Raw genomic sequence first — 26,369 nt, forward strand, 5'->3', positions numbered from 1 at the left:
AATGCCGATCTGGACATTCGAAAGTTGTCTCGCCATTCTTCGGGAATCATAACTTCATTCATGAAATGATTCCACCAGGCGCTCGTTCTTCCTGGCTTCACCCAAAACCGGCGCTCCGTGTAGGGCTGATGACGCCTCTGGACACGGGAATTGTCGCACAGCGCTCGAACGATAGCTTGCCTCCTCCGCATGTAGGCAGTAGTAGCATTGTAAAATGCAGAATTTAACTGCGCAACAGCTGCTAGTATAGATAACAAAGCAAGTAACGCTTGATATTCATTATCCATGTTGAAATGAATCACTGGTAGCCGTGGCTGTTTGTTTTCTTCCGGGGGTAGGGTCACGTGATAGGGGTTGTGACGAATCAGGAAAGGACACGGCATGACACGTCATGACTGCTAAGAACCAATCAAATAGCGAACGCGGGTGTGCGTTTTCAAATGGAAACGGAGTAATGTGGACATTAGACATTTAGACTTTAGAGACTGAGGAGGAGACAGAATTTAGGACAAACTAAACCTTGCATTTTTTTTGTATACAAATCACGATCCTGCACAGAGGAAGACTAGCGACAGAAAAGCCAGAGCCAGAAAGGGAAAGTGTTTGGGTGCAGCAGGTCTCCTCAAACCAGATGAACGTAATCAGTTTGTTTCGGGCGAAAGCAATTTCCTTTAAATTCAGCAAACCCTCCTCCGATAACTAGAGTAAGGCCGTGTGTGTATGCATCGGGGAGCTATCCCATATCACGTTCAAGTAATGCAAGGCGGTGGAATGCAGAGGGGAATGTCATTGATTGTGAAATCTTGAGAGATCAATACCAGTTAGAATAACGAGTCCGAAGCAAACCTGATGCTAAACCCTGTTATTCATGTGTTTCTGTCATAACAACAAGCTGGCAGGAAAAAGACCTCAATGTAACCTCAGGAGCTGTAATGAAAAGGTGAGAGCAGAAGTGCTGGAAAGTGAGGAAAGCTGGATCCCAAACTGTCTTAAACCCAAATAGGCGTGCTCAGATTCAGCTCTAAAAACAACATGGTAGCCGACCAAGTTCCCTGAATCTGGTCAGCAGAGTGATGAGAGAAGAAGGCTTCAAACTTCAAAGCTGAGTGTAGAAAATTAAGCTTTCAAAGCTTGATAATCGTGGAGGTTTATAAAACCTAAACCACATTTAAGGCGAGAAGTGGGATGATGTGAAACAAAATACTCATCAACGCTGATTGAGTGAACAGTCACCTTTCACTTACAGGTATAGCTTCCTGTTATGTGAGAGAATACCTGCAAGTTTCTGCCCAGACCGCTCAGTTCCTAATCCAAACTAAGAGCTCGCCCTTACACGCGATCGTTGGTCCAGATCAAAAAGGTCACGGATTCTCCAGAGGTGGAAGTGGATGTCATGTTGGATGAGTCAGAGCTCCTTCTCTGTTTTTTTATGACATTTCTACAATCTCACATTGAAAGAACAGCATGAAGTATTAAAAATGTCACACGTAATTAACGTCTAAATGTTAAAAAAGCTGCTCTCGTGCGCTCTCCTGACTTTAGGGGAAGCCATCTTTACTGATGAAACTAAAGCTGCACAAAAGCACTTCTTCTTGCTTAGCATACGATCCAAAGTTTCAAACTAAATTCCTGACAGTGCGTGATTGTGATAGGTAGTTTGGGTTTGTTTGTTTGTTCAGGCTGTAAACGTTTCAAAAATATATGTTAATGCACCAAAAGAAAGTGAGCCAATGCTGCTTACGAAATTAAAGTGGCACTTTGAATTGAACAGCCCGTCTCTCGTGATTTTGGCAACAGTTTCAGCAGAAGAAATGGTCACATGGCCGAGGTCAAACGCGATATATATATATAGGTTTTGTTCATAATAAAACAGCAGAATAAGAATAGGCTCGGCGTTGCACTGACTGGGGAACAAATAAGGAGAGTGAGAACTTCATAGTTTGAGAGTTTTACGGTCTAAAAATAACTGCCCTGTCGAACTGTTTCAGCTGAGCAGAGCAGACTGAGGGCCTTTCAGTTGGAGTCACAATCGCTTCATTCAGCAACTCATCGGCGAGCCTTTCTCAGCGAGCCAAACGCACACAAACACGTTTTCATCATATCCTGGAGCCTGATATTTGTCTCATCTAGCAGAAGTGGAATGACGCTCTGGAAACCCAGACATATTGAGCACTTGCTCTGTAGCACACAGTGGCACATTCACTGGCATGTGTGCTCGCATGCAGACGCACAATTAAAGAGTCTGAAAAAGCTGTTGAAGTCAGATTTTCCTGCTGCAACTGTGGACAGTAAAAGCCGCCTGCAAAGGCCATGTCCTTAAAAGGCAGGGTCCAGTTTCACACAGCTGTCCTTTTGGGCCTCACACCAACATGGCTCTTGTCTTTAAAGATAATTAGAGGGCTAGCAGGTCTAGAAGTGAGCCTTAACAACCAACGGGCCATCGGTGGATTCTGGCAGCCGTCATCCAAGCTGGAAAAATAGATCCAGACATGGGAAAACACACCAGCATGTCTGTTTGCAATGCATATTTTCAGTGCGTCTTCAATTCAGCTACTTAAATTCATGTTTGTGACGCAGCTAATGAGGAAAACACAACACATTTTTACTGACGGGGCAGAAAAATGTTATTTTTCAGCAAGTGAGAGTCACAGAGGCTCTCTGCAGCTGCGGCGACTGCTTCCTCTCTCTGTTTACCTTTCATAAAGTGACTCAGGCCCTTTTCTAGACTCAAATTATAGTGGTGCCCCTGAAACAAAATGTATGTTAGGGGGGCTGTGTGCCACAACCGAGCATGAAAACACCCATTACAGTCAGCTGGCACGTTGACTGTGGTAGAACCCACGCAGCCAGTGTTTCTGGTTTGTGTTACTGACAATAAACAAGGTTGGAAAAGCAGCCCAAATCAATGGTGAATGTGTCGGTTTGATCTTTCTGATGGACTCACCTGCTGCCTTGTCTGGTGTCCAGACTCCACTTAACCCGTGGCTCTGTGCCTATCGGGGACACTTGCCAGTAAGATGTCAACATGCCTGTCGACTCATCAGACTGTCTCTCTGCCAAACCCACCCTGAATAAATCACCGCCTGCAAAAACACCCAAGAGATTCAGCAAACACCCTCCCTCTCATCTTGCTTTTTAACACAGGACCTTCTCTCCACCTAAAAGGTTGCTGCCTCGCTAAACTGGGATGTTGTATATCAAAGTAATTGCTCCCCCTATTCTCCTATCCAGTCGCCTTTAGCCCCTCGAGGCCTACAGCGAAGAAAACCTTCATATATTTCACTTCACTTTCTCCATTTAGTATTTATTCGCTATTGTCACCATTTCTCTGTGGCCTTTGTGTTACAGATGAATAGCTAATGAAAACGCATCAATTACAGTAAGAGGCCTCTATCTAGCTTTCTCCAAAGCAGGTTAGTAGTTAGTAAAACAGTCACACCAGCAGTCTGTGTCCTCAACCTAAAGTACAATCTGGATCTGCTATTCTCTCCACACACATCCGTTTTCCATTTAAAAGTCAACATATTTTACCTATTCATTGTTGCATTTGTCTGCCAATACTCTCCTTCACACTCCCTTTCTTCAGATCCAGTCTTGCCCTAAAACTATGGCCAAGTCAAATATTCTCACCATCTGCCGTGGTGTGCGAGGGGTTTACAGAGAGCCCCGCGGCGTCACTGGTGCGAATGACCTATGAAATCACCCCCCCCCCAAAAAAATGAGCACACATGGCATTCATGACATTCATACTTTGGCTTATGATAGATTTGGTTAACGTGGTCCACTGCAAGAATTACAAACTTTGAAAGGAAATTTCGTATGTGTCGAGGCTTACCTAGCTTTCCGGAAATTAAAATCACGTTGTCTTACTGCCCCTGCAGATTTGGGATTTTCACAACAAGACATGCATGAAATAAAAGAATATGACTTGAGGCAAACTGGCGTGAAGTGAGGGGATGTTTGAAAGGTACTTCTCTGAAGTCCTGCACCCAGACTTATGTCAACATGGATAGAAACCAGATGGCTGGGACTGATGATAAGAACTCTCCACGGGGGAAAAGAGAGGAAAAAAACCACCTCAAAGCTGTTCAGTTTCTTGCTTCAGTCCCCTGCTGTGCATTCCAGCAGGGACCGTTGTCAGGCAGATGAGAGAAGAATATGCTGTTATTGCTTTGAGATATTACTTTAGAATTGTACCATTACTTGTTGTTTTTATTGACTCACAATTTAGCAGCAATGGCCCAGAAATTGAACTTTCTAGCTTCAAAATAGCTTTCATAATGTCAAGGTTATGCGACAAAGAGACGAGGAGAGAGAAGTGAGAGATATGGGAAGACTGCAAAATGAAAGAGATAGTTGTACCCTGCTGAGCCAGGGAATCACCTGAACCTTAACTCAAATACGTCTAGCTGTGACTGTGCGTACTAAGCAGTAATTTGAGCCGTAAATCTCTACAGTTCTTCTTAATTCTCATGGTCAACCTTATCATAACTCTCTGAAGGTTTTCACACCAGAGCGTAGGCCGCGTCCTGCTGCTAAACTGCAGGTCAATGGGCTGGAAATCAACAGAGATGACACGGCTGGAGTTACAGCAACATGCAGTACGACCTACAGATATTCTTAGGAAGTTTGAATCCTTTTCAAAAGGCTCTTATTGTGTCTTTCTAGTTTATCCGTTAGTATGCATGGTACGTTTTTCTCCTATTCAAAGACAGTTTCCTTGAGGAGTGGTTCCCCGAGGCTGAAAATAATGAGTCTCTGCAACGTTTAATAGTCTATACGCATGGGCAATTCTCTAAAAGGGCCGAGCAAAGTAGTCCATAAAATCTGGTTTAGTGGTGTCATGTTAAAGTCATTGTCAGACTGCTAGTTCTTCAGCTTTAGAATTGATGGTGTGGCTTTATTTGACGCCGAGAAGACAAATCACAAAGATCCCCCGCTGTTGATCACCATCCCCACTGTGTTGGAGTTTTCCTTAAAGCCTGTTGGCATCGGGGTGAATTCTGAGGTATTTAGTAAAGGAACAGGTCTTTATGGCCAACATTTAATGTGCTTTTTACGCAAAACACTTGTAGTACCTGTGCTGCGGTCGACAGTCACCATTGGTATGAGGAGAAAGAACAGTTCAACTTCCCCTCAACGGAAAAAAAGAGTAAAACATACCAGTGAACAGCAGGACAGCTGGGAGAGGCTTCCTCCCTCCTCGACTGTCCACCAATCAAAACCTCTCGCTCAGATTAGTTTAAACGGCTTAACCTACTGGCAAGATGTCAGAGACAGCTCCTCTACACTACCAGAAGGGAGAGGCTATGGGTTCTCACACACACACACACACACACACACACACACGCACGCACGCACGCACGCCTAACTGGACTGAATAAACGGCATGTTGGCAAAATACCTCCAAGCATTGTCAGCAGTGACAGCAAGGCGCTGTGGGAAATCAAACTGGCAGCACCCCTGATGGGGGAAGATGAAGATGCCTACAGGCTGCAATGAAGACAACAATGTGTGTGTGTGTGTGTGTGTGTGTGTGTGTTTTCACAGCCCACTTGACGCAGACAATTAAACCAAGCAGCAGATGGGAACACATGCACGATGTTGTACCATTAAAAAAAGCAATTGGTGTCTGGTGTAGGATGGTGGTGGGTGAGTCTGTACTATGCCTCACGCTATAATGAGTTCTGGAAATCTCGCAACAGGGCTGCTTTGTTTCCTAAAAGCCACCAGAGCTCCATCGAGACACTGGATGATTTTATTCTACAGTAGGAGCACACTTGTAGCTGAACACAACCCCTATGAACGGTTCACCTTTGAGCGCCAACGTGCCAAAGATCTATTAATATTAGTGATGGAAGCCGACCCCTGTGGTGCATGCATGTTACACATACCGGACATTCTGAGATTATCTTTACAATGATAACACTTGAGCAGAGGTTTTCAAACAAGAGAGAAGGGAGGCAGAGATACTGTGTGAGGTGGGATGTGACCAGCTCACCAACACGGTCAGCAGATTAACACACATCTCATTGAAAGCTATTAAGGTATTTTAAAACCCTACCAATGGCAGCAGTTATGGCAATAACTCAGTTAAATCTGAACACACAGACATGGTATACACATCTTTAGATTCAGTGCGACCGTCACTTTCTGGGGTTATTATTATATCCGACGTCCTTCATTAATATACCTCCATAAATCGGCTTTGAGATCATAGAAAAAAGATGCTACTTGTAACTCCAGAACTTTCCTGAGAATCATCACGTTTTTAGGATTTGTAGTTTGAAAACCTAGAGCCTGATCATTCCCCAAATAGAAGTTGAGGATGTGTCGTCTTGAGAGCTTTCGGTTCCTCACCCCATTTAACCTCTCAGCAGAGAACCAGCCAAGTCACAGGCATGCGTTTTTGTTTGTGCACGTGTTGCAGAAACGGATTATTTACGAGCCAAGAAAAGGGTGTGGAAACACAATTGAATAATCAACTAGGTCTGCGGTAAACATATGTGTGTGTGTGTGTGTGTGTGTGTGTGGTTATGGAGATACCCGGATGATTTACATGGAAGGAATAGCTCTTTAATAATGCCACAGACACATATCTTTAGTGTAATTAAAACTAGATATCTCAGCGACATCAAAGCATGTCAATCAAACATACTACCATAAACACCAATTTCACAATCTTTGCAGCATCTCCACTTCAAATGAAATGTTCCCAAACAGCACCGATGCGTTCAAAAGCAGCAAACAGCTCACGCAATGCATTTGAGAGGAAGATAAAAACACACTTCAAGGATCACATAAATCATCACCGATTAGGGCAGTAAAGGGACAGTCCGCTCAAAAGTCTGCAGTGAATTATGATGGGAATGATGACCTGACCAAGACCAAATGGCTTGACAGAGAGAGGCATGGAGTCGGACAGAAAGAGGGGTAATGAGAGTAAGAGGGGGAAAACAAAAAAGACGGAGAGAGAGAGGTGAAAAACAAAACTTCTTTTCCTCCCAAACATCACATTGGACACTACATTCCTCTGCTAGTTTCTCAGAGAAACAAACGGCTGGAGACTCGGGGACACAGCAGGGGAGACGCCATTGAATTCCACTGAGGCTTCTGGAAAACATCCAAAACAGACGAGGAGGGAGCGAGGAAGGAGCTGAAGAAACACTTCACCTATTGAAAGAGAACCCAGTGCAGCATGCTCCCAACACAAACACACACTCAACAACAACCAGAGACTTAGGGGTGATTTGTGACAGAGATGAGGGAGGCCTTAGAAAGGTTTAATAAGGAGCCATGGTTAACACTTATCAAGGAGGACAAATCTCATTTAGGATACTGAAGCTGACACGTGGGGTTTAAGCTGCTTTATAAACTATTAGCATGCCCACTTATGCATTTCTTTCCTAATCAAAAAGGACTGGTTCCCATCGCTAAATTCCAGTTTTTCACTCTCCAAATAGTAACACAACAAGCATCTCAGTCCTCTCCGTACTCCGTGCTGCCATCCAAACTGCAATGCAAGCCAAAAGCAAACCATAAATATGAAATACAAAAACATCTACCTCAATTAAATTACCATCGACTGGATCGCCTATGCCAAGGGAAAACCCTCACATAATAATATATGACAATATATCATCAGGTGCAGATTTAGTGCTGCAGGTACAGCTGGAAAACTACATATACAGACCTGTCCAGTTCACATCTTTTTCAAGCTCCCCCTCACTGCCTCGCTCCATCAAATTAAGTTCTAGTTTTTAGTTTTTAGAGAGCCTCTTAATGCACTGGGAATTATCTGATTAGGAAAAACAGGAGCGCTGCCTGAAGCTAAGCTACTTGTCCAACACGTATCCCCAAGTGAAGCTGCTATTTCCTAACTCCGCCAGATTCATTTCTTCAAACAGGAGCTCCAAGTGACTGCTGGCTACCATCCAGGGTGTCTGGTCGGCGTGATGATAAACAATACCAGCATTTGGCTAGCGACTGATGTTGATACCCATCGTGTTTTAAAGCAACAACCTCGAGGTATTGCCATGCCAAACCAGATTAACGGTTTAGATGACAAGGAAGCATGTTACGAATGAAAGTAACCCACATGGAATCCACAAATACTACCAATTTGGTGCTCTGTTGTTGTTTTGTGTGTGTAGCACAGTGAAACAGAGGTGATTACCCCAAATGGGGCCCAGCTCTTCCACTGTTGGCTTGACTAGCCTCCTCACTGGGGACCTCATTCACTGCGATTACAAAAAAAATAAATAAATAAGGATCCCATCTGCTGCCAAGCAGAGCGGACAGTGTTTGCTCACTCACTGGCTGCCGGCGTACAGCAAAAGGGCTTCTGTGGGAGACGGATGTGTGCCTGTATGCATCTTTCTCTCTCAATGCTGCAGTCCCCCCCTCTTTCTCCGACACAGTGAGCGGAACAGCACGTCTCCTATTCGTCGCTCAGCGGGGCCCCTCTTTATTTGTTTCCCACCCCCATCCTGCTCTCTTTCAGGAACAATCTCTCCGTAATTTCGTTTCTCCATCAGCGGTGGTCTTCCACTAATGCCTCCGTCTCGTTCCTTGGTAGCTCGGAGGCAGCCCCGTCTTTGAACTCAGCACGTCTAAATGTGTCCACGTGGCTCCACGTGCACACACCCACCGTAACAAGGGAAATGCATGCTTCTGCTGGAACAGTGCAACAGTAGTACGGCACCTAAATCTCCATGTCTTACGCCAAGAGAGTGGTGAGTTGACTCACCAGGAATGCACTATTATCACCTCTTTCAAGCTGGTTTTTTGATACAACATTGAGGAAACTTTCCAGGTCAAACTTTGGGGTCAGCTACAGATGGAATAATAATGATTGGAAGTAGCTGAGAGAAAAGTCCACAGTCAGAAGTCACTCTCTGAGGTCTCTGACCACAGGAATGAGACGGTGAAGGCCGTCTCAAAAGCACGTTTGATGGCCAACCATCAAAGGTGGGGTTGGGACGTCACATAGGGACCCAGAAAATGTCAAAGACCGAATGCAAAATATCTGTATTTAATGGCTTCATGAATCATACCTTGAATGATTAAAAACACAATACATTATTCAGTCATGTTCATTCCTCTTTCCCATCAAGGAGACATCCATGAAAGGGAGGATGTTACATCAGCAAATCTCATCAAATATTTAGTTTAATTGGAGGGGAATTAACCGGCCTTAAGAGTCAGTGGATTTGCAGGGCAGGTCGTAGCACGCTCACATACACTCACTGTATACATGTTCACACACACACACCGGCTGATAAACTCACATATCCATGTAACGCGGTTTAATGTGGCCTTTGTGAGCCCACATAAACAGCATCAATATTAGGTTTAGTATGACACGGTACTGCATTGAGTAGGAGGCTGGGCGGTGGGGGGGGTGGGGGTTCTCCACACACACACACACACACACACACACACACACACACACACAGGGAGCAGGTCTCTGCGGACGGTGATGAACGAGGCCTGCCAAAGCTACTGTTAGTTCTGTGAGCGCTCCAAGAGAGCAGAGCGGGAGGATTATTTGGAAGGTCAGAAGCAAAGGTTTGGAGATGGGATGGATGGATATAGAGAGAGAGAGAGAAGCGAAGAGAAGAAGTGAGACGATGAGTCGTAAACTCTCAGAGATCACAAAGCTAGTATTTGAGCCTCACCCTGAAATCCTATCCTAAAACATCACCTTGGCTCTACCCACACACCCGAACCACTTCAACTTATCTACCGGGACTCCTGCCAACGTCCGTAGTCATAACGAAACACAATCATTATAGTTTAGCTTCACGTTTCATCTCTTATCACTTTGTACTTGTCCGTCTCTCTCCTCTCTCTCCAGTGTAAATATCATGGGGAAATGCAAATCTACAGAAAATGGTGAAAAGAACTGGATCTCAGCAGGTTTTAACATGCTTCAGGGCAAAATACTGCAGTAGAGTCAAGTTTAAACAGCCTTCCGTTGTCTCTTTTTAACTTTAATGCTTGTTTTGTTTTTTAAAACACTTCTTAAAAAGGTGCAATTGACTCGCTATCTTCCCTTCTCAATCCCGTGTCACTTCCCAATGTAGCCGACAGCACAAAGGCCCATCCATTTGAAATGTCAACCGCTCCACATCGGCGCAAAGGACCGTGTGTGTGTGTGTGTGTGTGTTTGTGCATAATGTGGCCGGGGACTTGTAGCTCATTTGAGGCCTCGGGGGTCTGCAAGTCCATCAAATGATGTCGTCTATAAAGCGATTCCATCATCCTAATCCTCGTAACCCTCCCCATCTCTCTTTTAGTCACAGATGCATGCGAGGTCAAGAGCCATGCAGATCAAAAAGCAGCAATCCAATCATGCAACAAAAACCACACAGTGATCTCATTGCCTGTGAACGGGCACATCTCCCAAACGCATGCGCACACACGCACGCGCACACACGCACGCGCACACACGCACGCACACACACACACACACACACAGAACCCCCCCCGTCCAGCCTCTCCTGCGCTCAGACGGCCGGGTTTCAAAGCTTCTGAGGTCCTCTGAGAAAGGCAGTCTTCATGTGGGGATGTGTTGGATGGTCTTGCAGGGATTAAGGTCAAGTAAGCATGCTGGACGAGGAGAACGTTAACCAATCACTACTGATTGATAGATAAAAGGACCCCATGCTCCCTCAGTTCTATATCAGTTTGAGACTGAGTGAACTGCCATCACAGAGGACCACTAGAGAATGTCTCATGTCTGTGGTACTAAACCCCCTAACCCATTCATTTATTAAAGAAGTACATTTTTTGATGGGGACTATTTTCTCCCACGGATGAATACAGGTTTGTTGCTCTAGTGAGTATTTACAGCAGCAGGACGGAGTACGAGTGTATTAACTGAAAACACGCTTCAGTGCCCATGACCATGTTCACTGTTAATTAATTCATGTGCTTTACTACGGCGCTCTATGGCACAGATGAATAAGTTATATTAGGGTTTCGTTACAAAGACAGTGTGTAAAAAGAAGAGTTGATTATTCCCTTTGAGAAACAGTTGCAAGTTACAGTAAAGTGCAGTCACTTGTTCCTCTTCACTGAGTTTTATTTATCTTCTCCACCACACAAACCAAAATTGTTTCCTTTGGAAAAATTCCCCTCAATCACTGGATGCTGCGACCTCGTGATAACACTGGAGGAAGCTTCACTTGCGGGGGAAAATCATGCGACATGTCTCTCTGACACACAGGTCAACACTGCAGCTTAAAACACTATCATCAAATCAAATCTCAAAAGAACTCAAAAGTGCATCTGTGGGCAGCGCACAGCGAAAGTAAGAGGAGAAGAATCCACAAAAAGGCTCTGTGAATGGTTTCACTGATACTGAACTACATCAAAACACGTGAAGCCAACTGAAAGCAAATGAGTAGCATGCCTCCTCCATTATTCACCCAACACACACACACACACACACACGCGCACACACACACCCTCTCTTCCTTCAATTATTCACCAGGTGAGTGTGAGCGAAGATGTTCTGCACTCACACACACTCCTCTACCATTGCACATAAATAATAAAGCCCACAAATGTATATGTGTGTGTGTGCCACTAATGCAATGTGTGCGAATGTTGTGTCATGTGTTATTTATGTTACGCGTATTCAAACAATGTACATTTTCTCAACGTTCGCTCAAGCACAAATGACAATAACTAGTAAAGAATATCAACAATCAAGAATCAAACGCTTCACTATGTGCTACATGCTAGAAGCTGGAGTTGTTTCACTCCATGAGAGGGAAAAGCTGCAATAGATTGAAATGGTATTCAGGCTCTGTGCCTCGAATAACAGAGGAGTCCAGATAAAACTCTGCAGGATCTGCTTTTGATCTGATGGAGTCCACGTTACCCGTCATGGGAACCCTGGCTGATAAGAGTCTGTCTACATTCCTGACTGAAAGCCAGAGGACATACAGCTGATTTTAAAAACACCAGATCATAAGGACACAGACATTTTGAGGATGAACATCTAAGCTCTCAATGTCAAACCACCTGGATCCAAGACACTTTATTGAAGACACGCGTGGCACCGTTTTCAGCTGACATCATTGTTTGTGTAAAGAAATGTGCCTGTTGATGATAAAGAGCCCTGTGTTTAGGCTCTTTGAGATGCATTGCTCCTGTACCGAAGCCCCCTCTGGCTGAGGTTTGGAGATAACTGGCTCAGCTAATGAGCTAGCCTTCCACTCTTACCTCCCAATCGAGTGTCTACTTTAGTGTGAGCTGCGAGCTTATCTCTGGATTCACACGTTAGACTACATCTGCTGCACAAACACAATAGCAGGCTTTGTACCAGGAAAGAGACAGAGTACGTGAGTCAAGCTCAAAGAGACAATGCGTCCCTTATTTCACTGCGATAAGCACCGAAAGTATAAGTCATTAATTTGGTTGGTTCCCTTTCAATCCTCAGCATTCTTTTTCTTCTAACCCTGTATCCCTCCATCCGTCTCTCCACTCCTCTCTTCATTATTATTCCCAGTCCAGTCTGCTGGTTGCCATTTTCGCTCTTGTAGCAGCAACCAAACCATCTCAGGGTGCAGTATTAGTATTTTGTGGTCATGCTGCTGCAGTCAGCTGATGTGTCCTGCTCTCCTGCGGCCTGAGGCGTGACGTCTGAAGACGTTCCGCAGAGATAGGACATTTCACTTGTGTGTGTGGAGAACCACAAGCTCGGTGCTCTTACATCAACTTAGGATTTTGAAAAATGCCAAATAAAAAACACACACACACGCAGACGACAGTCCTCACACAGACACCAGATCCCAGTCCTCTGTCAAACCGTCCACGGACACATCCTGAGGCACTGACACACTAACAACCACATGCATTCTTGGCATTTCCACAAGAGCCAATTACGACGCCCCCGAACTTGCAGCTCTGGATGTTCTACCAGCCGCCTGAGACAGTGACTCAATCTTTCTTAATTGCCATCACGAAAAACTCCCCAAATTCTAAGCTGATAATTCGGCGGCTGGGGTTTTTCTGAACGGCCCGCAGTTTGCCGAGGAGGGCTCAAAAGCCAAACTCTCCATCAGCTTGCGGCAGACATTAATTCAGAAACTCAAGAAGACTCCCACCTGGAGATGCCATACCAGGAGCACCGCAGCACCGATGTCATTAAAGCTGCTCTGCTCTCAGAGGAGCCCTTTCTCTAAACAGCATTAGGGAGCCGCCGTAGCCAAACGCATGCCTCCGACTCACTTAAATGCAGGCACACACCCTCACACGAAGACTCAAAACACATGGAAATACTTCGCCAGATCAGGGAGAATACTGGCTACTATTCTCTACAAAGAATCTACAGTTGCGTATGTTTGTAATGTGAGTAAATGAGGGAATGGGAAGCTAAAAGATAGAGGACTTCCTATAATAAACATGCCATGAGAGCATACATTTTTAGCATCAGCAGCTTTGGTGGGCATCAAATCAGCGCTCCGAAAAGCCGAGGCTGGGATACAGCGAGAGAGAAAAAGACAGAAATAGAGCAAAGGTTGGAGCCGTTTCTGTCTACGAGGCAGCTTCGCGGTCCGTAGGTGTGGTGTGCTTAGACAGGAAGCCGGTTTCTACTCCTTCTTCCTGTGTACCTCCAGGAAGATAAGGCTCAAGGTAAATGGAGCATATCGAGCCATCCTCTTGCAACCACCAAGGGCAAGAAGATCCCTAAAGCTTTGCCACATTCCTTTGAGTTTTCTTACACTTTTTTTTGAGGATTTGCTCAACGTGTGTGTGATGCAGGAGTTTGACAAACAGATAACAAAACGTCTGCAATCCTCACACATTACTCACCGATATCTGGAAGACTTCCTGCGTGTCATCGAGCATCTGAACCCTGATGGACACTTGTCGCCCTGGAGGCTGGGAGGGAGGACGCAGGCCCGGCTCCAGAGTGGACACCCCAAAACTGTCCGGGGCGCCCAGCCTCTGTCCGGCTGCAGACGGCTTGTCGGCTGGTTCCACCATGGCGGCAGACGCTGCGGCGAGGGGCTCTCGAGCTGCAGGCACCTCTGTTCACGTCTGGAGGAGACAGGAAAGAATAGTTTTACTCAAAATCCGGGGGTGCAGTTTGTGTCTTTTTATGTGCGTCGAGCCAGAAAAGCCAATAATCTGCTCTGTGATTTGGGGGTTCCTAAAATACAGAGCAGGCAGTTTTGAGCCAAAAGAATCAGCCAGTTCCTCCAACATCCAAGCTTCTACATAAGGCCCTCATCATAGCTAGTAAGACATGTTCCTTGTAAGGTGCTCTGCTTTTACAGGATTTGTCAAATTCCTATTGTGGGTATTTGACAGACGAAAAACAATATATGATGCTCCATGAACAGAACCTGAGAAAATGAAGGTAAAAAGTTGCTTAGAAAAGTTCCTTAAATGTGGAAAGAAATGAAACATTCACCTCTTATTTAAAAAGGGAGTAAGAGGATCTCATGTAGAACACTTGGGAGGGAAACTTTGTGCTGAATCAGTCCAGGAAATGTGCAAAAAAAATAAATCTTGCCACGTTTATTCAGTCGAGATTAAATTGGCCTTGCACAATGTAAAACCACTAGACGTAGTCAGTAGGGACTTCTTTTTCAGTCGGGGTGATGAAATGAGTGTATAAACCACAGCCCCACACAGAAATACAGCTGAACGTAAGAGTTTGGCCGATGCACAGAGACGCAGACAGGCATGTCTCACACCTTGCTAGACACACACTTCTCCCAGCTGCAGCACATGCAGGTGGGATCTCCTACAAACCGAACACAGGGCCCTCTGTGAGACGAGTTCAGACATGAATCAAAGCTCCACAAGTGGGGCAGATGACATACGGTCTGAGAGCACACAAAGACGCTCAAACCCCCCGCCACACACACACTCACACAACCCACAGTTGATGAACCTCAACCTCAGACAATAAATATGCCCTCAGACGGTTGGTGACATCACAGCTGAGGAATATTTGAGGAGACAGTCGGGGGGGGGGGGGGGGGCAAAGCAGGGACGAAGAATGAGACATGAAATCTCTCATGTCCTTTGTTTTCTTTGCTTTCTCCAAGGTGAAGTTGTCCTCAGTTTGGACATCAATACTTGTCAATAAACCCTTAAATCAATATGTCATTAGGGAGCTATTGGGCATCCTGGTGATTAACAGGTTAGATCTTTCTTTGAGTTCACGACATTTAAAGGTCCACAGGAATGTCAAAGTATCCTCCAAATGTTCCTGAGAAACACAGCTTTCTTTTGCCCAAATCTGGAGGATAAAGACGGTGGATAATTCGTGGCCCTAAAAAAAAAATCCGCAGAGTGATGGACACGTTTCTCTGTGAGGCGAAGACGGGAAGCCCCTCCGCAATTGGGGATTATTCAATTAATCAAATAAAGACAATAATCTGCAACTCTTACGATAATCTCTTTGGATTTTAGACAAAAGAAAAGCAAGCTTCAAGACGTAATTCGGGGCATTCGGAAATAGTCACTGGGATTGTGCATTTATAGCCCATTATCTTATCGATTAATTAAGAAAATAAGCAGCAGATTAATTAATTGGGAGATTGAGCCATACAGCAGAGCCTTCAGTCTTCTTCAGGCCCGATAGTCGTAGTCCAGAGGAAGAGGCCCCGGATATGGCCCACAGCCAGCGGATGCCTACAAGCTCCAGGGGAGCTGCTCTGTAGCTGACCTCTGACCTCAGTGAAAGTGGACTTCTCCTTCCACCTGAATCCATTACCACAGAGATATACTGTGTGCAAAGTGAACACAAAACACATGCAATAATCTGTATTTGCAAACTCCTTTTGTTCCTTCACGCCTCATCCAGCCTTTTATTTCAAACGTGGGAACAGATTCTTTCCAGAACTCAAAACCCAATCTTCAACTAATCCCTCCACCTGTGAAATACAAACGAGCACCTCTCTTCACCTCGCTGACAAAAGCTTAAACTGGAAACCAGCCAAGGAAGGGACCCGACGTTCAAGTTACTCATTACACCTGTGGGAAAACTCCTTTGTTCTTGTGTGCTACTTCCCCACCGACGCTCTGCCTGGCTCGTTGTTTACTCGCCGCTCAGTATCGGAGAGTCCTGCTCCACAAAAAGAAGAAGTTTAGCCTCAAAAGGAACCCTTCACTCAACGCTGTGTCGCCATTCAAGCCGGTTTTATAGCTGGAGCCAATCATTCTCTAACAAGGAGATGCGAATTACCCTGACAGACATCAGGACGTATAAAGTTGGTCTTCAGTCTCTCAGCACCAACTCATCAACGAGGAGCCTGTGGGGCTCAACAACAAAACGTAACACAAAACAGCAACTAAAGCAAAGTACAGTGTCAGAAAAAAGAGCTCACCTCGGGGCGTGCAACAGCACCAAAACACAGCAAGAAGAGTTTCCCCCTCGTGAACAAAATCATAAATGTTGACTGGATCGATTCAAGACCTCGAGGGTTGCAAACTGTTCATCGATCTCCTGTTCTGGATCAATGAACAGCTCAAGAGTGGAAGCAGAAGTTGTCATCGTCTCCTCGGCCAGGGCCGGGGATTATACATGGGGTTTAGTTGGGAGGAATACAGAGCGAGCCGGTCACACAGGCACAAAGGAAGCCACTGTGGGAGCTTCCAGCAGCGGGGCTTTAAAAACTCGGAGGGACCGAGGCCCCTCAAGCAGCCTTTGAACTGGTGTTAGCCGAAAGTTTCCCAAGAGTTAGTGAGAGGGAAGCCAGGCTCTGGGAATCGGATGCGAGTGTGTGTGTGTGTGTGTGTGTGTGTGTGTGTGTGCGCGCGTTTGTGTTAAACACAGAGAAGGCGTTTATCTTTCACAGGCAAGAACACGCAAATCTGCTGTTAATTCTGCCGACTGTGCGGTTTTTGATAACTGAAGACGGTGTGGTGAAAATGACCCGTTACAGAATGTGGGTCAGAACATGGAGGTTGCATAATAGGCAACATGTGCCAGCTCTGAAACAGGTCTGACAATCAACACTTTGATGAAGTGGATTTGTCAAAGCAACATGAGATAAACTACAGTGTTGATCATGTTGGATATACTAATACACGTGTAGCAGTGTTTCTATCGGAGACTTAACACTTCTCACTTCATATTTTGTATATTAGTCCTACATATATACCTATATGTTGTGTGGGGCTGCTGCTAACGAATACATTTATACAAATAGATGATTATTTTCCCCATTAATCATAAAATGTTTTGTCCGAACAATAATATGAAGAGCTGAAAATGCAGCGACGAGTGTGGAGCTCCATGCAATATACAATAATAGTCTGGTTGTACTTGTTGCCATCTTTCCAACAGGAGGATCCCATTCAAGAAACAGCCGCTGACTGAAAAATGACACTCTGAAGCATCAACTACAACCCGACTAAGCACAGGTGAGGGGGAGACCAAGGCCACAATGCTCCTGGACGGATCAGGAGGCCGCGCGCTCGATACCGCGTTTTATCAAGGCGACACTCTGCCCCCGTGGAGCCATTAAGCTGCTCTACTGCTCTCTGGAGAGCTATTGTGGCCGTGTGTGCGTGAGAAAGGGATTGTAACACCAATTCTCCTGGCGTTACGGGTGTGATATTGATTGTAAGAGTGAATTGGCAACAGGGCAGCTAGTGATAAGGCAGAGCAACCCTCGGGACAAAGCCTCCCCACTGACCCTGTGCTCTGACCTCTTTCCAAATGGGGGAAGGAAAAAAAGGAAAGAGTCATTGCAGATTCTCCAGAAGGGTTCTGCAGCAGCTTTGTCAGGTGAAATGAAACAAACACCCTGATGTATAAAAAAAAAAAAAAGGCAACACACCTCAGAGTACAGTTGGCACAGAGTGCAATCTCCAGGATGTAGTGTTAGCAGAGTAATCCTTTTGGCCAGAGTAAAGAAGTCAGTGAGCTAAAGCAGCCTGATCACACACTAGAGACTGTTAATGTGTGCTCAATATGAATGTGCATGTGATGACAATGACAAGCCTGCTGTAAGGTTCGGTGAATGGAAAGGTCAGCAGGGAGTGACTGAGGAGAGAAATAAATATATAAATAAATATAAAACATCACCCGAAGTACATGCCAGCTAAAACAAAATACAAAATAAATCACAAAAGATATACTATCAGACAAATGCGGCAATGCGTGTAAATGTTTGAAGCAGTTATTGGAGATCCTTGTCTATAATTAAGCTTACAGTAAAAAAAAAAAAAAAAAGAAAGAAGCTGCTGGACCCTAAAGCTCAGCCGATTAGACAAACGAACAGGCTGCAACCGAAGCGAGGTTATACTTAACATATCGGGCTCATCAAACATCACCCACTGCTGCCTAAAGAAGCCAAACAGCAGGAAACAAAGTGGTTGTTTTTCAACAAATGTGGCGAAATCCAACCACAAGTGTGCTCCATACAAGGAGTACGAGAGCAGCTACGCGTAACCTCGCTCCGTAATCCGGATAGCATGGTTTCCTTACCCCCTCTTTCTTCAGGATCCACCGATCGTCCGTCAGCAGGAGCTTTTAATTCCGACGCAGACGGTAAATCCCGCACGGTGCCGTTAAGTTTTGAGCAGTGGGTCCGAACCGCTCCCTCTCAGGCGGGACGTGGTTTCGGTGTGGAAGCCATTGAAACAAATGTGGGAAACCCGGCGCACTGAGCTTTCTACTGGAACAATAAAGAGCTCCACACCGCCTCCAGCACCAGCGCCCCGGCGCTACACTGTCAGGCAGGAAGGGAGAAAGTGCGACCAGGGAAGCTAAACAGCGCCGCCGCACGGTCGTTTGGGGGAAATGGCAGCGTGGAGGCGAAGGGTCTGGGGTTCTTGCTGCATTTAAAATACTAAAATACATCTAGACTTTCAGACATATCAGGCAGGATGAGTCTGAATAAAGTGAGCGCCCAAAAAACTGGGTCCTTGTCGCAGTGGGCCGCGTTCGAATCCGAGTCGTAGCCCTTTGCCGCATGTCCTCCCTTCTCTCTCCCCCTCTTTCCTGTCTACTGGCTCCACTATCAAACAAACAACAAGATGTGTATTTTCTCTTAATGGAGAATAAACTGGTGTAAAGGTTCATTTGAAATAAATATTGTTTTGGTAAGAGAGGGTTTCTTTTGGGATTTTGCACAATGTAAGTAAACCATGTCTTGGAAAGGTTAAGAATGGAAATGATTTCTGTGGGAAGGTAAGTTTGCCATCTGTTCTCTCATTGTTTTTACATCCAAGAAATGGACTGACTGAATGAATTCAAAAAATAAAAGGTCATCAAAACAAATTGAATACAATTACGAAAGTACTGTCGCCCACTTAAGTACTAATTTGAGGTACTTTACTCAAGTATTTCCCTGTCCTGCTTTACGCTTCTGCACTACTCCATTCCAGAGGGAAACATTTTACTTTTTACTCTGCTACATTTATTTTACAACCACCAGTTATTAAGTAGATTAAGATTTTACGTGCAAAACAATGACTTTATCGAATATTAAGCATTGTTGTAGATTAAACTACCCGACAGTGTATAATCCATTTACTATACCAACTGTAAGATGTTGCTTGCACGGCAACACATCAGCAATAACAATCAAATAATTGAATATATGAAAATATTGTATTTGATTTGAGTGTTTTCACTTTTCATAGTTAAAGAATATGTTTCTAGTCTACATAAATTAGTCTACATTTAGTCTACATAAATCCAGGACCTTCACTTGTAAAGAGTGCTTATATGGAAATTGATGTTTTATAGGCAACAGAAAATATAAAATACTTTCTCATTCCTCACTTGTAATATTTATCTTCATTTCACCTTCATCTTGTGGAAATTTTAAAAAACTTAAGTGGCCAGTACGGGGATCGAACCCGCGACCTTGGCGTTATTAGCACCACGCTCTAACCAACTGAGCTAACCGGCCACGACAAATGCATTAAAGACGTTACAATTTATACGTCTTCTACGTTTATTGCTTGAGCGAGGGTAAGACTGCTCACGTGACCCAGTAAAATGGCGACCACAATGCAGAATGGATTTGAATGTGAGTACGCCGTATTATTAGCTAACTGTTCGTAAATAAACCAGTGTTTTAAATTCATATTGTTGCAAACCGTCGTCGGTGGCCTTTCATTGCATTACAACGCACGTGTTCGCCTTTGCGGTTTAGTGTAAAAAATACATCCGTTCGTTCCGTTTTATCATCAGTTCAACCACGTTACCTCATCGTTTATTGTGCGTCGTTACTCAGCTGTTTTCACTTTCAGCTCATTCTTTTTTTAAATATTTTCAGGATTTAAACTGAGTGGGTCCGTTTTGCTGGAAATTTTGGATCTGCTGGTTAATTGATCGTCATAATAATCAAATCACAGAATCAGGATGGCCCTAAATGTCTTTGGTAAGCAGCATCACACCTCACATGTTTCTATTTGTGCATGTATGTATGTGTTTTTGTACCTTGTTTGTAATGTATTTAGCCTTAGGTCAAATTGGGATACCCCGCTATGTTTATAAGTCAATATTTTCAAGTACTGTACTAAAGTATCATTTTGAAGCACTTGTATACTTTAGTTCTTCAATTTTGTGGAACTTAAAACTTCTTTTCCACTAAATTTCTGAGGAAAATAAATAAATTCTTCCTCTGCTACATTTATGTCCTAATTATATTTACTGGTTGCTTGACAGACTAAAGTTTTACAAACATACCATATGGTCATCTTAGAAAATATGATGCATGAATCTATCCGGCAGTGAATAAAGTAGTTAAATCAGCTTTACTATGACCTATTATAACATGAAAGTGCTGCTTACACTGCAATAATAATGAATTAGCCAACATATAATATAACATTATAAACTCTAACAGGGCTAGCAGTGAAATCAAGTATTACTACTTAAGTAAGTACTTAAAGTTGTGTGTATTTTACGTGGTGCACTGCCTAAAATGAGTCTTTATTTCCTGTTAAATGGGACTAAAGTATTGCTTTATATTTTACGCTTTTTGGTAAGCTTTCATGTTAAATCTTAATCTGTTGTTGAAACATTGCAGCGGTTGGAAAAAAGAGGGGGAAAAGTGTAATATTTGTCATTTAAATGTAGTCTCATACTGTAAAAATGGATACTCGACTAAATCACCAATGCATTAGAATAGTCCTTGCAGCACTTGTGTAAAAAGATTACTTTGCAGACACTGTGAGTTGTCAGCAGGCGAGCTGTTTAGTCTTTGGTGTGTCTCACTGTGAGGTTGTGTTGCCTTGAGAAAGAGGGTGAGACACTTGCCCCGGGAGTTATTTTGAAGACAGGATACCGGGACGACAAGTATTGAATAGATAAGGCCGGCCGAGTGACCACAGAGTGAACACGGAGACAGGAAACAGGCTGTTAGTTTCACCCACGCAGACAACATGGAAGACTGAATCTGAAAAGATGCTGGCCAAACGACAGACTTAAGTTTTTAAGGAAAGAAACGCATGTTTTTACGATGGAAAAACCCTGCCACGATAAGGACACGATAGGACAGATAAACATCGCAGTGAGAGCTCATTTACAAGCCATCCTTTCTGCAATTTAAATTAATCTTTCACAGCTTTTTATGCGTCACAGAGTACATTTATTCACAAAGTCACTTAGTCACAGTTTATGCTCGCTGAGGTTTTTGGTGGTTTGAAAATAACTGCAGTCAGTGTGGTACCCCGAGGTAGTTGCACACAAACTACATTAAATAAAGTAGTTTAAAGCCTTCTCTTCACATGTCATGCCGTCAAACTGTTTATTTAGCTTGTTTATTCCGCAATAGCATTAATAAAGCTGCTCAATTTCCTTTAGCAGTGTCAGTTTTAAGCTGTAAAAAAATCCTGGGATTGCTTCAAAATGCCTGCGCTCTTACCCAGCAACCACTTCTCTTGCGTTAAACCAACGTTTGAGTATGTTTGGCTGAGTGGAATGTTGAGCTCCTTCAATTTAATGACAGAGTCATGATCTTATCTGGTCGATGGTTCATATCGAAATTGAGACGTCGAACAGGCAGATCAAATAATCGCAGCAGCGTGTTCTGTCCACTTGGGGGCGCTGGAGCAACAGAAATGACGAGTAGCTGTTTGAGAGCTTGTGCTTTTTCTGTCCTCAGATCACGATGAATACAGGCCACCGGTGTGGAAGTCTTACTGTAAGTAGTGAGGGAACATCTTGTGTGTTATTATCCGAATGTTTGACTTTTGTGTTTCTTGATAACGGTTTTGGCTTTTTGCTGATGATTTGCTGTGTCTTCTGCCACAGTGTACCAGCTCCAGCAGGAGGCGCCTCACCCACGCAGACTCACCTGCACCTGTGAGGTGAGAACACGCTCCCTCCTCCAGCCAGCCAGTGTTTAATTAGTCTGCCATGTCTCGCTTTAAACGCATTATTTAGTGGTAAGACTTTCTGGTATACGCTTCAATAACGTCACTTTTCTTGGAACCAGATTACAGAGGATGGAGGCTTGAAGTTGCCATTGTGGATGTGCTGTCACTTTGCATGCAATAGCAACAACCCCTTTTACCTTTTTCGGGGGGGGTTTAACACATGAAAATGCAGTTTAAATGAGGAGCAGGAGATTTGAGCACAGGCGCAGTACGTTAACTGGGTATATCCCTGCACAGATGTTTGATTTGAAATGAGACCAAAGCACCCTAAGGTGCTCAGTTTGCTGTGCCATTAGCTTGTATCTTCACTTAGGCATGTTGTCTATTCTCCAACATCACGTTCAATTACCAACTGAAACAATAATGCTGTGGTTTAAGCCTCAAGCAAGCTGAACGTTTCACAGTGTGTCCTTGTGTGTCTGTTAGTTGTCCGCTGACTCGGCTTGTAGCCGAGCTGATTGTTTTCGCTGTAGTTCACCAATCTATTGTCTTTTTATTCATGTTGGTAAAAGCACCTTTAGTGTTGTTATAATACTTGCTTCTGTAGCAGTGAGTCGAAACAAAAGTACAGCGGCTCTTCACTCCTGTTGTTCCTCTTTTTCTCAAAAGGAGAGAGCGCTATTAGTAATATTTAGTTCATGATAAGTACAGGCTCCGTCCTAGCTGAAGGTATCCACCTAAAACCATGCACCAGCACCTCAACCATGGGGGGGTATGTGTGTGCCACCAGCTGTGTGTGTGTGTGGGGGGGACAGCGAGGTTCTGGGGGAATCCAATGTGGATTAGAGAATGGGGGGGGATTGTGCGTCTGGTGTTTGTGTTAATCTGTAAAAGACAGTCCTGTTAGGGCATACTGTGTCTGTGTGTGTGTGTGTCTGTGTGTGTCTGTGTGTGTGTGTGTGTGTGTGTGTGTGTGTGTGTGTGTGTGTGTGTGTGTGGAGATGCTAAATTAACAGCTGTTGGCTTTGATGCCCTGGTCAGGTAGTCGGTGCTGACCCACTTAAAGTCATCAGACAGACAGAACAGAGGAGCCCCCCCCGCTACTGGCAGCTCTGTATGGTCTGCTGGGAGTTCAGCCATATGTGATTTAATGATGCACCAATAAGCACTTATCTAAGGCTGGTACTTTTTAATTTGTGGCAGGTCTTAAATGACTTAAATGAAGGAGAGACTGTCCTTTAGACAGAGGACCTCTGGTTACATTATTATTATTATTATTATTATTATTATTATACAGGTTTACCAAAACACTAGCTAAAAACAAGGGCAGATACAGTCTATGTGCACCTCATGTCAAATCCTCTCACAATTGATTGTTTTTATTGTGCACGTATTAGGCTAAAATTGTGCGTGTGCCTCTATATTTTATTGTCTGTCCCTTTCACTCTCTCACACACACACACACTTACATACATTACGTGCAATATTCTCTGCGCCCACACACTCACGACGAGCACGGTGTGTGTTTGTGGTGGCATTTCACGCACTATACATATATTGTTGTTGTGAGGAATGTTGTGCTCTCCTACAGAGAAATATGACATTGTGATCGTGCCATGTAAACATTTTAGCTGTACTTGTACCTTCTCACCGTTCCCTTTTAGTGTTTTACAGACGACATATTGTCCTTTTCCTTGCAGGGAGACAACCGACCTAAATACTATGGAAGAGAGTGAGTTGGCCTTCTCTTTATCAGTACATTACATGAGGCACATTCCCTCAATTCATCTCCACCTCCACATACGTAAAAACCTGTTTTGTGGAGGACATCTTGACTTATAATTTGCTTCTCTTCACATCCAGGTACCATGGGATGATCTCAAGAGACGAGGCCGACCGGTTGCTGAGTCAGGCCGAAGGCAGCTACCTTATCCGAGAGAGTCAGAGGCAGCCGGGCACGTACACGCTGGCTCTGAGGTAATGTCTGTGTGGGTATGAATCCCCTTCGCTCTTAGCAGGAACTGTTGTTTGAATTTGGGTTTTGGGTCAGTTTGCTCTATTCATAGCCGTGTCAGTCTTCCACCTGCACTCGGCTCTCCCCGTGGTTATAATTACCTTCCATAAATACCCCTTCATAATAAACTAGCGTCCCGCTCTGGGTCGGCACAAATGGAAAGGTTTGATTTTGGGTTAATGATGTAACGGTGCAGTTTTATCTCGCGGTGGTTTCATTGTGATCCGCTGAGGAGCAGATAATGGGTTGGCCCAGTTCAGTGTCTGTCTGTCATACAGTTTGTGCCATTTTCTGACTCTGTATTATCTCAGTAAACTGCTGCAGTATTATGTGCATAAAGGGGGGAAGCATGAGTAGAGTCTGTCCATCAACTAGCCTATTCTCTCTTCTTTTGTTGTATTTTTGCTTTGAAGCTTCCTATATTTCTTTTTTCTTTGAAACTAAAACCAGCCAGTGTTCTCACTTTGATCAGATCTGATATTAAAAATAAGCATAACTAAGATTTCAAGCATCAATTTTACAACCCAGATGCCTAATTGACTTACAAGCCGAAGGTGTCCTCCTTCGTTCCATCCAGGTTTGGGAACCAGACGAGAAACTTCCGTCTCTACCACGACGGGAAGCACTTTGTTGGAGAGAAGAGGTTCGAGTCCATCCACGACCTGGTCACAGACGGCCTCATCACACTCTACATCGAGACAAAGGTGTGTGTCCCTCATCCTCTGTCCTCCTTAACAGCACAGTTAGACCCACTAATCAGAGCTGTAGTCAGTGAATGCTGATTATGGAGCCCATGTTTACCAGACCTTCAGCAATGAAACAATGTGGTTTCACAGGCAGGAACAATAATAATTGACACTGAAATGATATCCACCTGCGACTGTAACCGTCTCTTCTGTCAGGCGGCGGAGTACATCGCTAAGATGACCATAAACCCCATCTACGAACACGTCGGCTACACCACCCTGAACCAGGAGCCCACCCCGAAGAAACATCTGCCGCAAAGCCCCGAGGCCCCGGATGGACCCGCTCCGGCCAAAGACGGCCATAACGCTGAGGAGAGGGTGAGGACACACACGCATGCATGAATGTTGTCATTATATAGTATTGAGTGTCATTCTGAGGAAGTATCTCCAGCTAAGGAGGGATATAGCGGAGCTTTTAGAGGCTGCATGATAATAAACCATTAATCACAGCATAACATCTATTAATATCTTCAAAACTCATCACTCTCTGCAAGAAATATGGAAATGGGAACTGTGTAGGAACTCAGGCCGAGAGCATCCTTCTAGAGTAGAGACATTAAGAATAACAAATGTGTGGAACACAGATGTTTAAATGACGCTGAGTCACTAGATCTCACCACCATGAATAAAGCTTACGTAAATATGGTTAGGAAAGTAGATGAATGTTAAGAATGTGAATGTTGCTGCATGTACAGTACTAGGATGGAAGGATTAGAGCTGAGGAACATGGTGAAGGAAAGAAGAGGAGGAGGAGGAGGATGGATGGATGCAGAGGAGAGATGGCCTCCAGCCAAAGGCTCTGCAGTAAAATGACATAACTGCAGTTAGCCTGCAGAAACCTGCTACCTCCCAAAAGTATTTATGAATGGACTTTGTTGTTGGCTCATTAGTTTCCATTCAGCTGTGAGGTCATTTACGGGGGAACTTTTTTTTTTCCAACAGATGGAGCTTTTCTTTAGAGTTTGAAAGCAGATGTTTGGAGATGTGAGGTTTACTGTGTGAACGCGGGAGATGCTAGCTCAGATGCTAATCGCTGGGCAACCTTTCATGTAAATGTTCAGCTCTGCAGCTGTGTGTGTTTGTGCAGGTGGGTGCATGAAAAAACCAGGCAGCAATGCAGTCCAGTTGAAAAAAACAAACGAAGAAGTGTGGGCAGTGTGTTTATCTGCTACACCAGTACTGAACCTCCGGAGGCCTTGTGTGACCTGCAGTGCATGACCACCTACACTGCACCTCATACATCACTGTGTGTGTGTGTGTGTGTGTGTGTGTGTGTGTGTGTGTGTGTGTGT

General features: G+C 44.4%; 2 protein-coding genes and 1 non-coding gene across 10 annotated transcripts in view; 1 reads left to right on the plus strand and 2 right to left on the minus strand.

Moving 5' to 3' along the window:
• Positions 1–18,679, minus strand: part of LOC116385966 (FERM, ARHGEF and pleckstrin domain-containing protein 1-like) — a 43,871-nt gene extending 25,192 nt beyond the window's left edge. For 3 of the 7 annotated variants that reach the window (XM_031851831.1, XM_031851832.1, XM_031851829.1), the window contains exons 1-2: positions 18,470–18,677; positions 13,831–14,058 (exon numbers count right to left, since the gene is read on the minus strand). In XM_031851831.1, coding sequence (XP_031707691.1) covers positions 13,831–14,004 — 174 coding nt within the window. In that variant the 5' untranslated portion in view covers positions 14,005–14,058; positions 18,470–18,677. Of the gene's footprint in view, positions 1–13,830; positions 14,059–16,361; positions 18,401–18,469 lie in introns of those variants that run through there. The other 4 variants (XM_031851834.1, XM_031851833.1, XM_031851835.1 and 1 more) reach the window with 3 other exon arrangements.
• Positions 18,680–19,827: 1,148 nt separating this feature from the next.
• Positions 19,828–19,901, minus strand: trnai-aau (transfer RNA isoleucine (anticodon AAU)). The gene has a single exon. It is a non-coding gene; the product is annotated as a tRNA-Ile (tRNA).
• An 84-nt stretch (positions 19,902–19,985) lies between these two features.
• LOC116386192 (N-chimaerin-like) overlaps positions 19,986–26,369 on the plus strand; it is a 12,475-nt gene continuing 6,091 nt past the window's right edge. Inside the window, exons 1-8 of one of the 2 annotated variants that reach the window (XM_031852228.1) lie at positions 19,986–20,021; positions 20,271–20,375; positions 22,104–22,142; positions 22,253–22,308; positions 24,018–24,049; positions 24,181–24,294; positions 24,909–25,035; positions 25,234–25,395. In XM_031852228.1, the coding sequence (XP_031708088.1) occupies positions 20,357–20,375; positions 22,104–22,142; positions 22,253–22,308; positions 24,018–24,049; positions 24,181–24,294; positions 24,909–25,035; positions 25,234–25,395 (549 nt within the window). In that variant the 5' untranslated portion in view covers positions 19,986–20,021; positions 20,271–20,356. The other variant, XM_031852229.1, reaches the window with a different exon arrangement.

The sequence above is a fragment of the Anarrhichthys ocellatus genome, unplaced genomic scaffold (assembly GCF_004355925.1).
Source record: "Anarrhichthys ocellatus isolate YVR2014 unplaced genomic scaffold, GSC_Weel_1.0 scaffold12, whole genome shotgun sequence".
Lineage (NCBI taxonomy): Eukaryota > Metazoa > Chordata > Actinopteri > Perciformes > Anarhichadidae > Anarrhichthys > Anarrhichthys ocellatus.